This window comes from Biomphalaria glabrata, chromosome 14 (assembly GCF_947242115.1).
Source record: "Biomphalaria glabrata chromosome 14, xgBioGlab47.1, whole genome shotgun sequence".
Lineage (NCBI taxonomy): Eukaryota > Metazoa > Mollusca > Gastropoda > Planorbidae > Biomphalaria > Biomphalaria glabrata.
Genome location: NC_074724.1, coordinates 5,728,595 through 5,741,164, shown reverse-complemented (window position 1 = coordinate 5,741,164; position 12,570 = coordinate 5,728,595). Strand labels below are relative to the sequence as shown.

General features: G+C 34.5%; 1 protein-coding gene across 7 annotated transcripts; it reads right to left on the bottom strand.

Annotated features, from left to right (window-relative positions):
• Positions 1-273: 273 nt before the first annotated feature.
• LOC106072184 (uncharacterized) lies at positions 274-12,338 on the bottom strand. Of its 7 annotated transcripts, none has more exons than XR_008774925.1 (4): positions 12,290-12,332; positions 5,274-5,365; positions 2,468-2,521; positions 274-1,911 (listed from the first exon to the last, which is right to left on the bottom strand). XR_008774925.1 is itself a non-coding variant. In XM_056011602.1 (4 exons), coding segments are annotated over exons 1-4 (930 nt in total). In that variant the 5' UTR covers positions 12,238-12,338; the 3' UTR covers positions 274-1,129. The 7 variants fall into 7 exon arrangements, 3 of the variants coding, with proteins under 3 accessions (XP_055867577.1, XP_055867576.1, XP_055867578.1); XR_008774926.1 differs by having other exon boundaries at positions 12,231-12,305; XR_008774927.1 differs by lacking the exon at positions 12,290-12,332 and adding an exon at positions 9,807-10,020.
• Positions 12,339-12,570: the final 232 nt, after the last annotated feature.

Genomic DNA, 12,570 nt, shown 5'->3' with positions numbered 1-12,570 from the left:
CATGAAGATACCAGTTGAACAGAGATTTTATTTTTTTAAAGACAAATGAATTAGAAGATTTTTTTTTTATAGGCACGATTTCTTTATTCTTAATGAATTATAGATGAAAGTAAATGAAATTTATCATACCCCTATTATTCTTCTCCCCTCTTCCTAACTGGTCCAGACTAGGGATAGGATCATAGTGGTAGCGTATTGAGAAAGCTAAAAGCATGTAAAAAAGTTAATCTTTGATTAGCTTGTAAAGCAAGAGACAGATGAAAAAAAGCCAAATGATTTTACAATTATTTATTAACACACAAAAGGTAACAGAACATGATAAATGAACTTATTTTTGTCTTTTAGTCTGATTATACACGGAAAGTACAGCATATTAATTATTAAATAACAACAACATACAACCTTAGAAGTCAATGCTTCAAGCGAAATTATACTTGGGTTCTTTAATGAAATGAGAAAAATTAGTTATATACAAATGTATACTCCTGCCATATATTAATAAGTACATTAAGTTATATACAAATGTATACTCCTGCCATATATTAATAAGTACATTGCCAGGGAAGAGGTAGCATATGTTGCTAGTGACCAATCTCCCTATGGAGACAGCAACCGGATGTTAGTCTATATATAGCCTACCAGTGTGTGTGTCTATATATATATAAATATATCATATTGATGCACTGATATAAATACAAGTATTATCAAGTTATTTGAAGAATAGTAAGTTTATCATAAATTAGCTTGTAAACTTATGCAACATGAAATTTTTAAATTTAATAACAGCTAAAATGGTAAAACCTGATATACGAACTACTAGATCTAAATTCAGTTACACTCTGATTTTGTAAATATCTTAACTGGAAATACTTTATTCCCACAATGCATAGGAAGGAGCACAAGAAAACAAGCATAAAAAAACAAAAAAAAAAAACACCTAGAAAAATTAAAAAATTACAAAATGAATACTGCTTATCTTGTCATGTCAACATTATCAATTATCAAATAACAAATAATAAAAAAAGTAGAGAATATAATCTGGTTCTTGTTGAACGAAATGATTATTTTTGGAAAAAAAGTATCATATACAAAGATAACCAGGTATAGGGACTGACCCTGCTGTAGTTCGTTAAGAAAAGTCTTCATCGAAGATATCGAAGTTGGGAATCAATAAAAAGGACCCTTCGCAGCCTGGACAGGTGGTTGCATCAAATTGTACATAGGGCCTCAATTTGGTCCATTTTCCTATATAGACATGTTTCTTACAAGAGTGAGGGTGTGACACCATAATTAACAATCTGTCCTCAACACTCTTGACAGTTGTAGAATATTTATCATAAGCAACAATCCACTTTTCTGAGAATATATCTAGATAAGATTCCAACTTTTCTAATAATTCTACATCACATGTGTATGCAAAAAATTTACAAACTCCTTGCATGTTGCTTACATAAGCATCTCCCTGTAAGTGCTTCACATGATGCATGGTCTCATCATTGTCATAGAAAAAAGTACATTTAATATCTGAGACTTTTGAACTTGCAGTGAGCAGGTTTGTTGATGTGGCTATTAAAACCTTGCCCCATGTCGCACTTGGATGTTCCGATGCTCTACACTTGCAACAACGGCACTTTGTGTTTTCTTTAAAAATGTACACGTCATCAACTTTGCCTGTGCCTTGACAGAAAAGTGCAGTTTTTGCCCATGGCACCTGTATTAACACAGCCAGATCAGCAGCTGATTTGATAAGAGAAATCATATCATCATTCTGGTAACTGCTTGGCAAATCTAGAACTGATAATGAATTCAAGTCCTTTACATTGCTATGATTAGTTCCTTTTTCACAGGCTATGTCCTTAAGAGGTGCCTTACATGTGTCCATCACTGACTGGCAGCAGATGCCACTTTCAGCTAGAAATATGTTTTTAAAAAAAGTAGTTAAAAATGTCATTAAATAACATTGCATATATCATGAGCACATAATGTGGTATATCAGTGTTAATTCTGTTCTATTAAAATTAAAGCACAATTTCTAAAATTATATTTCTAATATGTTTTCATGTCATTTTTCCAAAATAAGTTTAGTATTCTTAGGCTTCTTTAAAAAACTAAGCACATAGATTTCTCTGCAACCTTAAAATTAAGCAGATTAATTGTAGTTTAAGAGCTAATAAGTGATTCAAGATGTTTAATGTGAAAAAATCCAGTTTCACAAACAATAATGAATAAGCAATATTTTTACCCTGTTAAAAGAAAATATAAAACAAAATATTTGGACAGAAATTTAAAAGATAAAGATTTATTTTATTAATTAGGAGATTTTTTTCAGCTCATTCAATGATGCAAGACAAGTTATAGTACAGAATTTAATGCTCTTAGGGACAAAGTTGAAATAACTAAGTTATGGCCAGTGTAACAACAGCTTTTAAATTCCTTAGTGTTTCTTAAAATTGCAAATAAAAATTACCAGATAAATAATCGACTTTCTTGATTTCAGTCTTCCTTGTATCCAAGTTGGCATCTATTTAAAAAAAAGTATACTTATAGTAAAAATAATATTTAAAAATCATATAAATATAATTTTTAAAAAATTAACAATTTAGTGTTTTTATTATCATTTCTAAAAACCTTTACCAGACATATGGCTGCCTGGTCGTGCGGTTTGCACGCTGGACTGTCGTTCGGACTTATCGATGGTCCCGGGTTCAAACCCTGCCCGCTCCCATCCCCCGCCGTCCTGCGGGAGGTTTGGACTAGGAAGTAATTATCTTCAACTCTGAAGGAACATCCGAAATAAGTAAAACATTTTACAACATTATATCACTTTCACAAATGAGTTTAGATGTCATACTATACAAAAGTACTAAGTAAGCAAAGTTTCATTTACATTCTATGCGCTAACCCTGTTAATATGACTGATGGTTAACTAGAATGTCATATAGGCAGCACAGCTCATTCACAATTAGTTTTCCCAAATGTCAGGTACTCATAGTAGGTTAATGTATGTCCTAAAATCTTAAATAGCAAATGTTCTTTACTACGTTTCAGATGAGACCCCACAATCCAAAATCCAATCTAGCATCATGCACCACATTGTAACAATATTTTAAAAAATTCAAACACTTGCTGTAATAGACTAAAACAACACGAGCTTCAATAAACACAATGATTTTATTCGTCCTTATTTATGCTCTTTACTCCAGCCACTTGTTCTCTATACTCTGACTTCCTTTTACACACAGCCCCTGACACAATGCTGTTCACTCAAGCATGTACACTCAAGGTCCACTGGTCATTTCATACACAGGCACACACACTGCACTACCAGCCACGCAAAACACATACACTTACTATCACACTTGCATTGATGACCTATGTGTCATCATCATCATTCCTTTAGGTTCCTCATGAAACATAGGGCCTCAACAAAAACACACCACTCTCTACGGTCTCTTGCTAGTATTTTTATGGTTTCCCAGTTTTTTTCCAGTCCTCTCTGCTTCCTCGAGTGTACTGCGTCACCATGTTCTTTTTGGTCTTCCTCTACATCTTGTTCCCTGGGGGTTCCACTCTAAGGCCTGCCTAGCTCTGTTGCTGGTATCTTTTCTAAGGGTGTGACCAATCCATCTCTACTTCCTGTCTAAAATCTGCACCTCTATATTTTTCTGCCCACTCATCTCCCACAGTTTGGTGTTTTCTACTTTGTTGTACCAGTGTATTTTTAGGATATTTCTCAGGCATCTGTTGATGAAGATCTGTACTTTTTTTGTTGTCGCTTCAGTTGTTCTCCATATTTCAGAACCATACAGTAGGACAGCCTTGACATTAGAGTTAACGATTCTTAGTTTTGTCTTGTTTGAGATGTGAGGAGATTTCCAGGTTGATTTTAGCTGTGTAAATGTCTGACGTGCTAGATTTATACAACATTTAATGTCTTCATCTGTTCCACCTGATACACTCACTACACTCCCAAGTCCCAAGGTTTATAAAATTTTCTTCTTGGTCTATGGTCTGAGAGTCCAGTTCTATGTCTCCAGTTTGTTAATTGTTTATTGTTTACTTTTAAGTACTTTTGTTTTTTGGTGGTTTATTTTGGGGCCTACTCTTTTTCCTACTTGGCTTAAATGTGACCTTTCATGCATATTCTGTAGTCTGTGTGATAATAGGGCTATGTGATCAGCGAATTCCAGATCTTCCAGCTTTTGTGTGAGACCACCTTGGAACTCTGACAAAGAAAACAGCCCAGCGACTCTTTTTTCTATACAAACTCAACAGTTTTAAATTAAACAAGAAGATCCTTGAGACATTTTACGGCGCGAATGTACAGAATCTGCTAACATACGGAATAAGTTGTTGGCAAGGCAACGCCTCATCTAAACTGTTGCAACGTCTAGAAAACATCATTAAAAAAGCATCAAAAAATTACACTCACAACATTACCACATTTAAAGGAACTTTTTGAACAAACGTGCCTAAGAAAAATCGAAAAAATCTTGGAAGACAACGGCCACCCGCTCCATCAGAACTACGCCAGGTCGTCGCGAAGTGGGCGACTGCTGTCAATCAAAACAAGAACGGAGCGGTACAAAAACTCGTTCGTACCTCACTCGGTCAGACTCTATCACCGCCACTCATTGATCAGGGAACATGAAATGCACCAAGATACCTGTGTGTAGTCGCTGAATGAACTCTTTATGTTGTCTGTTGTATTTATGTGTATTTTTCTGTTGTGTTGTCTTTAATATGAGAAACGAGTCCTTGTAATCACAACAAATTTCCGTAAGGATCAATAAAGCAGTCTTAGTCTTAGATTCCATTGGATTCCTTTCACTGCATTAGAGTGGTGAAAGAAGGCATCACTGTTTGACTCCTGCTGTGGCTAGCCACTGTGGGTTACTTGGCAGGTGAAACCATCATAAAGGTTCTTGATTATGGTTATTTTATTTGTCTCATTACAGTCCTGATAGATTCTCTGTCGATACTATCAAATGCTTTTTCAAAGTTGACAAATGTTGCATAGAGAGGAGATTGCCATTTGACACATTATTCTACAATTATTCTGAGTGTTGCTATTTGGTCAGCACAAGATCTCCCTTTTCTGAATCTGGCCTGTTCTTCCCTAAGGTGTTCATTGCATGCTCCCTTTATTCTGTTTAGTAGGATTCTGCTGAAAATCTTGCTTGGTACTGACGACAAAGTGATGCCATTTCTCAATTTGTGATAAATCTCCACTCTTTGGTAGTACCTATGTGTATATTAAGACAAAAACGTACCATTTGAATATTGATGAAGCGCTAAGGGTACAAAGTCTTCTTCATCAACATCAATAAGAGATTCGTCTGTGTAGATTTTAAAGCTTGCAGACCTAAAAAAAAAAAAAAAAAACTTTGTTGACCAAATGGCTGCAATTGGAATTGCTGGTAGTGCAACATACTGCCACAATATTACTGTAAAAACCATCAAAATAGAAGGCATTGATAAAAATACAGTGAGGTGATTGATACGGGAATTTGAATCTATTTTTTCAAACTTATTTCATTCGATCCATAAGCAAAGTAGTTTGCTTTCATACAAAAAATAATATGTTTAAATGCAAATATTTCTTATCAATATTTATTACAGACAACCAGCTTTGTACATAAGTAATAATGATCTTATATTGAAAGAACATCTTGATTTTGATTCATTTGTTCGATTATTGTTTTTAAAGAGAATAAATAGGCTAATCTTTGGAGTGAGCTTATTACATTGAATGAAGTTAAATGCCTCGATCTAGGCCTATTAGACAGATCTGTTGCATATATCATAAGCTATCAAAGGCAGGTTCATCTATGGAACAACCAGATAGACCAGTTAACTACCTCACCCTAAGGTCAATGTTAGTCAACAATCACAAAGAGGAGTGGCTCAACCAATGGGCATCAGGAAACACAGGCAGAGGCATGTACAAAGAAATGACTACGCCTAACAAACTGGACAGTATTAACTTCCTCCCCCGCAAAGAACAATCTACAATTTTCCAACTAAGAACAGGACACACACCACTATTAAATTACCACCTGAACAAAATAAATTCCACACAACTCCCCCTTTGCAGACACTGCGCCCACCCCTTTGAAACCGTAAACCATATCCTCTTTGAATGCCCCTCTCTAATCCACCTTAGGTAGACCCTACTTCCACTACAGCCCAACATAACCAACACCCTGTAGGGCAGTGCTGAACAACTAAAGAAAACAGCACACTTTTTTTCCTTGGCACAGTCTGCAAAAGAGCTCACAGCTCAGCAGCAATAAAGCTGGCTAGAAGAAGAAGAAGTAACAGTTACTGAAACCGCAAATAAAATAATTAATAAGTAATAATTAAGGAAGATGTTTCTAACATGCGTTCTTTGCATTTAATGTTTCTTACATACGTTCTTTGCACATTAATATAAAACAAAGATGAGCATGTTTGGGTGTGTGTATTTTTTTGCCTTGTTTTAAAACCTTTAGAAAGAAAGCTAATTTCATTGTTTAATTCTTTTGACTTAATAAATAACAGAAAACCTTACAGTAAATTTTAAAATCGCATAAAAGAAATTGAATAATAGTACCTCAGTTAGATCTAGCAAACAAAGAAATAAAATGCTGGAGTGTAAAAAAAAACAAACCTTGACCTCTGTAACTAGTGGATGGGTATAATTTATCTAAATGCTCGACTGACCATGCCAATGTGTTATAATAAATCTTTTTTGACTGACCACCCAACACTATTGCGTTCATATGCCCAAGGAAAAAACAATGCGTGATGGTTAACGCAAACAACTATACACACTACACTTGGATTACATGTGTAGGCTCACAAGGTATATCTGACCAGGTTGTTGGTCTGAAATTCATGAACACATACATCTGACTATTATACAAGGCAGATTGCACTTTACTTATGAGAGATTTACATTAGTAACTAGTTAAATATATACTAACATATTTTACATTGACCTTCCTACACACATCCTTTACAGTTAGTAGCAATACAGATTTTTAGAAATACTGTTAAGCATGAATAAATCAATCAGTAACAGAGTTTAAAACAATAAGGTATTAAAAAAAAATTAATACCAACCAATATAGGTATGTTATTTAACATTTAATAGTTTCCTAAAATGTTCAGCAACACAAGCTATTTACAAAACACTTCTAAAGGTATTCGGCTCCGGCTCTGGCCGAATATCAAATTTTACTATCTGGTCATATCGGGCTCCGACCGGATATCAAAAAGTACTATCCGGTGCACCCCTAATTTAAATTATTATTTTTTTAATTGTTATTTTTCAAAATAATGTAATGCAAACTACAGATATAAATTACATATGTTTTAAAGTAAATAGATTTACATCGATATGCACAAATTGTACCCATTTTTTAATCTTGATCTTATTACATATGAGTGTTTCTCCAGTACTGGTGACAAATAGTTATTGGTTCACTAAAAAGTCTATAAATCACAATTTTCTTTTCATTGGACTTAGAAATGGTTTTTGTATCAATTGTGATATTTTGAGCTTGAAAGGTGCATAGTGGAATTTTAAAATTGTAGAAAATGTTTGAAAAAGTGCACAAAATGGCATCTTTTGATGTAACATGAAATACCTGACTTAGCTTGAAGTAATATTCTACTAAAAGCAAGGATTATTGAACAGACATTTTTGTTGAAATAGGTTAACAATATAATGTTATTGCATTATCTATATCTTTTTATTTTATATTTACTTTGATATTACTTAGATGTCACCGTAAAAAAAGCGACACAGGTGCATCACATGGTGTCCCAATAAATTTGAAATTTTCAACCTTTAACAATTGTAAACAAAGTAAAGGATTCTGCTCCAAATTGTGTTTCTGTTACTAAAAGCATCAATGATTAATTTACACAGTGTAATTTTTCTTTGAAACTGTAAAAATGTATATAATTTTAGTAAAATAGGTCTTGGTGTCCCAGGTGAAGCACCTCAAACGCGCTTGACAAAAAGAACTTAAACTAAGTTATTAATGTGATGGGAATTACTTAATGGTATCTCTGATACTGTACACAATTAGCCCCATTGTTTTGGGAAAAGGCTACATAGTAATTAACAGGAGACATTAAAAGTCAAGGTGTCCCACATTTTTTCACTGTAGCACCCGAAACACTGCATGTTCAATCATACCAGAAAATCTCAGAGATCTATATATAAGTATTTTTCTCACCAAAGTTTTGGATTATAATAAGAATTAAGCTAATTATTATCAAGTTTGATCTAGAATACATAGAATACTATTTTTTAATCTAACTTTATGTAAACCTTATTGTTTTATCATTGTTTGTGGTGCTTCACGGGACACTAAACAAGTCTATCTAGTTTTGGATCTCGTTCTTGGTGCATTGAAAGTCAGAAAGCTGCACCTTTTAGTCTATGATTAGGTCATGTTTGAGGCAGTTATGTCTAATATATATTTAAAGGATTGTTGAACACACACACAAAGGCCTAGTACATTTATTTGTGGTTATAGAAAACTATTTTGTGAATCACTAATAAAAGAATAATTGGTAATGTATTTACAGACTTAAAAAAAAATGTATTTCAGCTTGTATTAACAAAAAAAACTATATATTTCATATTGGTGTCCTATTGTAGCACCCGCAACATCTTATGATATAATAGTCATGTTATAATAAATGCTTGAATTATCATTGAGATATTGCAGCAAATAATAGCCTATATATTTAGCTATAATGCAAGTATAGCATAAATTCTATTTTCTTATCAAAATTCATATTTAAAAAACTTTTACCAGTAGTGTTACAGGTGCTACGGTGTACCATTTTTTAAATTGAGAGCAAACATAGCGTAAGTGCTCAGAAACTTCAATTTCTCTATCTAGCTGCTTAATACAATAGAAATGTTCAAATTATGCTAAAAAAGCAGACAAATTAGCAGTTAGTTGTACTTTAATCATCAATGGTGTCCCAGTGATGCACCTGAAATGCAAAAGTGGGTACCCCTTTTGCCAGCACTGCTGAGGAAATGTACGTATTCCAATTCATTTTCTATTGATAAATTCTTAAAGTACAATGTGTGAAGAAGTGAATACACCTAAAATGAAACCAAAAACTTCCACTTTTAATTTTTGGCCTACTGTGACTTTTTTTGATACCAGTACTGGAGAAACACTCATATACTTTGATGCCATGAACATTACAGCTCTGGGAGGACAACCTAGGCATGGTATTTTGAAATTAAAATGTCTTTGGCAGGAAAAAAAAATGGTGGGGGGAAGTCAAGACACTGTATCAATTGATCGACCATTAAAATGTGATGTCGGCCTCAAATACATAGAGTCAGTTGTACTTCTAGTCTAGACGTGTGGCGCCGGGTCAATAAAATTATAATATTTTTTTTGCCATGAGCTCATAATGCGCTACAAAGACACTCCTTTGTAGTATGAACAATGTTGAAGGGAAAGGGGGGGGGAGCCATCAATCGAGTACTAACGGTCAAGCCGTTAATTAGGTCACAAACACTAGGCGTGATAGATACATATTTTATATAGATACGTTGTTTGTGTGCATGTGTGTGACAAATACTAAGCATGCTCTAAAATACGTTTTTTGATCAACCAGGTGGCTTGGGTAGGGCGGATCTATCTACATCTCTAGGTAACACAGCTCACAAGCTACCATAGCTTTTTACCCCCCCCCCCCTCCCCTCCACGTCCCGATCGAAACAATATCTAGCACTGACTTTTGGGCTGTTACATACACTGAGCATACTAGATCAGTACCTTCGACTAGATTTGTAGAGCCATGTATGTTTTGTTTTTAGGTCAACCACGTAAACTGTTGTGTCCTTCAATGGCTTGGGGAGTGCGGGATTATCTATTGGTTACCAAAGCTAATTAGGCTCTCCCCCAAATAAATACTATCTGGATTTATAAAGGGTCTTATATCTCAAAATAGCTTAGGCTTAGACCTAAATAAGTACTGCTACGGTAATATGTCGGCAACGCATTACTGGGCTTAGCACCTTACACTTATGTGAATCGTCAGTTTCTAAGCAGAGATGGGCGATATGGAGCAGCACCTTCGATATGGAGCATGTCAAAATGACTAAAATCTGTCTGTCTTGACATGGCATAAAAAGTAAATGATATAAATAACAAAATTGAAAGATTACAACACTTTTGAAACACCATACTTTTCACAAAATTGAAAGATTATAAAGCTTTTAAAACACCATACTTCTTGTGTGTTTGATAGTTTATTAAGATTTTGATACTCGAAGGTAGCGCTAGAAAAATGTTCGAAACTTTAAGCTCTTGAAAGCATCGACCTGACCCACTTAAACATCAAATATAATTTTATTTAACTATGACTACTATGAGTAGTATAAGTAATAGATCTAGATCTAGAATAAAATAATAAAACATAGAGTAAAGGATGGTTGTCGGACACCCGGGTTTCGTCTCGCATATCGGACACCTCGATGTATTATTATTAAATCTTCTTTATTTGAATGTTTACTACCCAACTTCCGCATAAATATTGCGCATGGACTATTTTGTCACACTTCCGACACATACAGCTGCCTTTTATATTGAGAGAAAGTAATTTTATCTGGGGTCAAAGTAGACTACTGTAAAACTTAGCTTTTTTTCTCCCAAGGGGAAGAACGAGATAGGGTCTGGAGCTAAGACGATCTTTAAGCCCCTAGATGCATTACCCAATTAAAACCCAGATATAATGCTTCTAAATAGGCACTAGAAATTGTACTACCCAGACTCTCCTTTCCCACTTAACATGTAAATAGGGGGTGGCCAACAAGTTTTACCTTTCTGAATAAGAAAACATATCGTCATATGACGCTAGTCATCAAAGGGAAATAACTTGACACAGTACTTATGGGGAAATAAACAAATTGTTATTGTTTTTTTTTAAAACATTTACAAGAATAATTTTGTTGTTTGTTAAAATAATATAGTAGAAAATGTATATTTAAGTTATGTATGTGATCTTGTGTGTGTTTGTTACATGTTTTACAAAAAAAAATTTGTAACATATTTATAAAAAAAAAAGTTAATGTGGTTTATGCAAAACGTATAACCATTTATTTTAAACCATTTAATATGCAACAAATATGTACAAATGTTATAGCACTTAGGTGCACATATGTATACAATAATAAATTGGCATCAATGGGCAGCTGGAAAAAAAAAAGTCACAATATCAATATCATTGTAGACCTCGAGCCTACAATTATTGATCGACCAGGTGCGCTAAATGGCCATTGTGTGAAACATCAACATTCTAAGAGATTGTCAAAATCAAAAGAGAGTATACTACATGAAGTCTCTCTCCCCCCCCCCCCCCCCTTTTTTTCCACATCTCTTAAGCATACTACCATTACACGCTCTAAAAAAAAAAAAAGCAGGTGAGAGAGAGAGCAGGAGACTAGCAATTATCTGACTGGTACCATAAAGGATAAGGTGAGACAGGCACGCACTGCGCTAGTGGAACTGTGATACGGGGAAAAAAAAGTGCCCCGTAGGTAGACTAGAGAGAATACTCCTCCTCTTCTCCCCCCCAATAGAGGCAATTTTTTCCCCTAGCGCGACCAGCTAGGCTAGGCCCAAAGTAGTGGCCGTGGTGTGACATCAGTTACAAGCCGAGAATGAAAGCGTGGAGCGTGGGAAAAGTGATAATATGATGGCTTGTGTCGTTGCGCTAATGTACAGAATAATAAAATTAAGGATGAAATGTTTTAATAATAACATGTTTAATATATAGAAGACATCTATTTCCTTTGAAGTGTCCGATAAATCTCCAAACCGGCCAACAACTTTTACAGAGACAAAAATCATGACGAAAACTTTTACGCATCAGAAAACCCAACCTACCCCTCTTCACATCAGATCTAATTTTAACTATGCGTAGTGATACATTACAAAATAGCTATTTTTATAGACAAAAGGATGACGAATTCATTGACACCATCAGTTTATTCATAGGTTAGACCATTACGGAGTTATGAATTTTGAAACTTAAAAATGGCCGGAGAATGGCTTAGCGTGTCCGACAACCATCCTTTTGTCCTTTACTCTAGAGTAGATACAATCGTAACAATCAGTTTTTTCCTAGGTCTAATCCTTATGGAGATACACACATTTAAACATAAAAAATGTTGGCGACTGAGCTTAAGCCTTAACTACCTTACATCTAGATCTAATCACAATATAATGTCTAGATCTAATAAATTAGATCTATCTACTTTGGATGTTGTTCTGTATGCAGCTAATTTGCAGAAAAAGTAAACAAACAGTAAAAGTAAAATAAAAATCTTAAAAGATTATGAAACGAAATAAGTAATTAGAAAAGAAGGATGCGCGGAACAAAAAAAATATGAATAAAAGGAGGTCATAATAATAGACTTTATATTTGTCACCGATGCTTCCAGTGTATTTCGAACTCGGGGCGCGACGTCCTGACGAGGAGTTGGGGAGGCCAGTTACTCAATTTACTTTTTAAGGGACATTCGTCATAGATCCATAG

Excerpts from the sequence above, each read along its gene's own strand:
- LOC106072184 (XM_056011602.1), bottom strand. Across the intron at positions 2,522-5,273 it reads GCTTCATCAATATTCAAATG|ATGCCAACTTGGATACAAGG; the intron begins GTACGTTTTTGT and ends TTTTTTAAATAG. Across the intron at positions 1,912-2,467 it reads GAAAGTCGATTATTTATCTG|CTGAAAGTGGCATCTGCTGC; the intron begins GTAATTTTTATT and ends ACATATTTCTAG.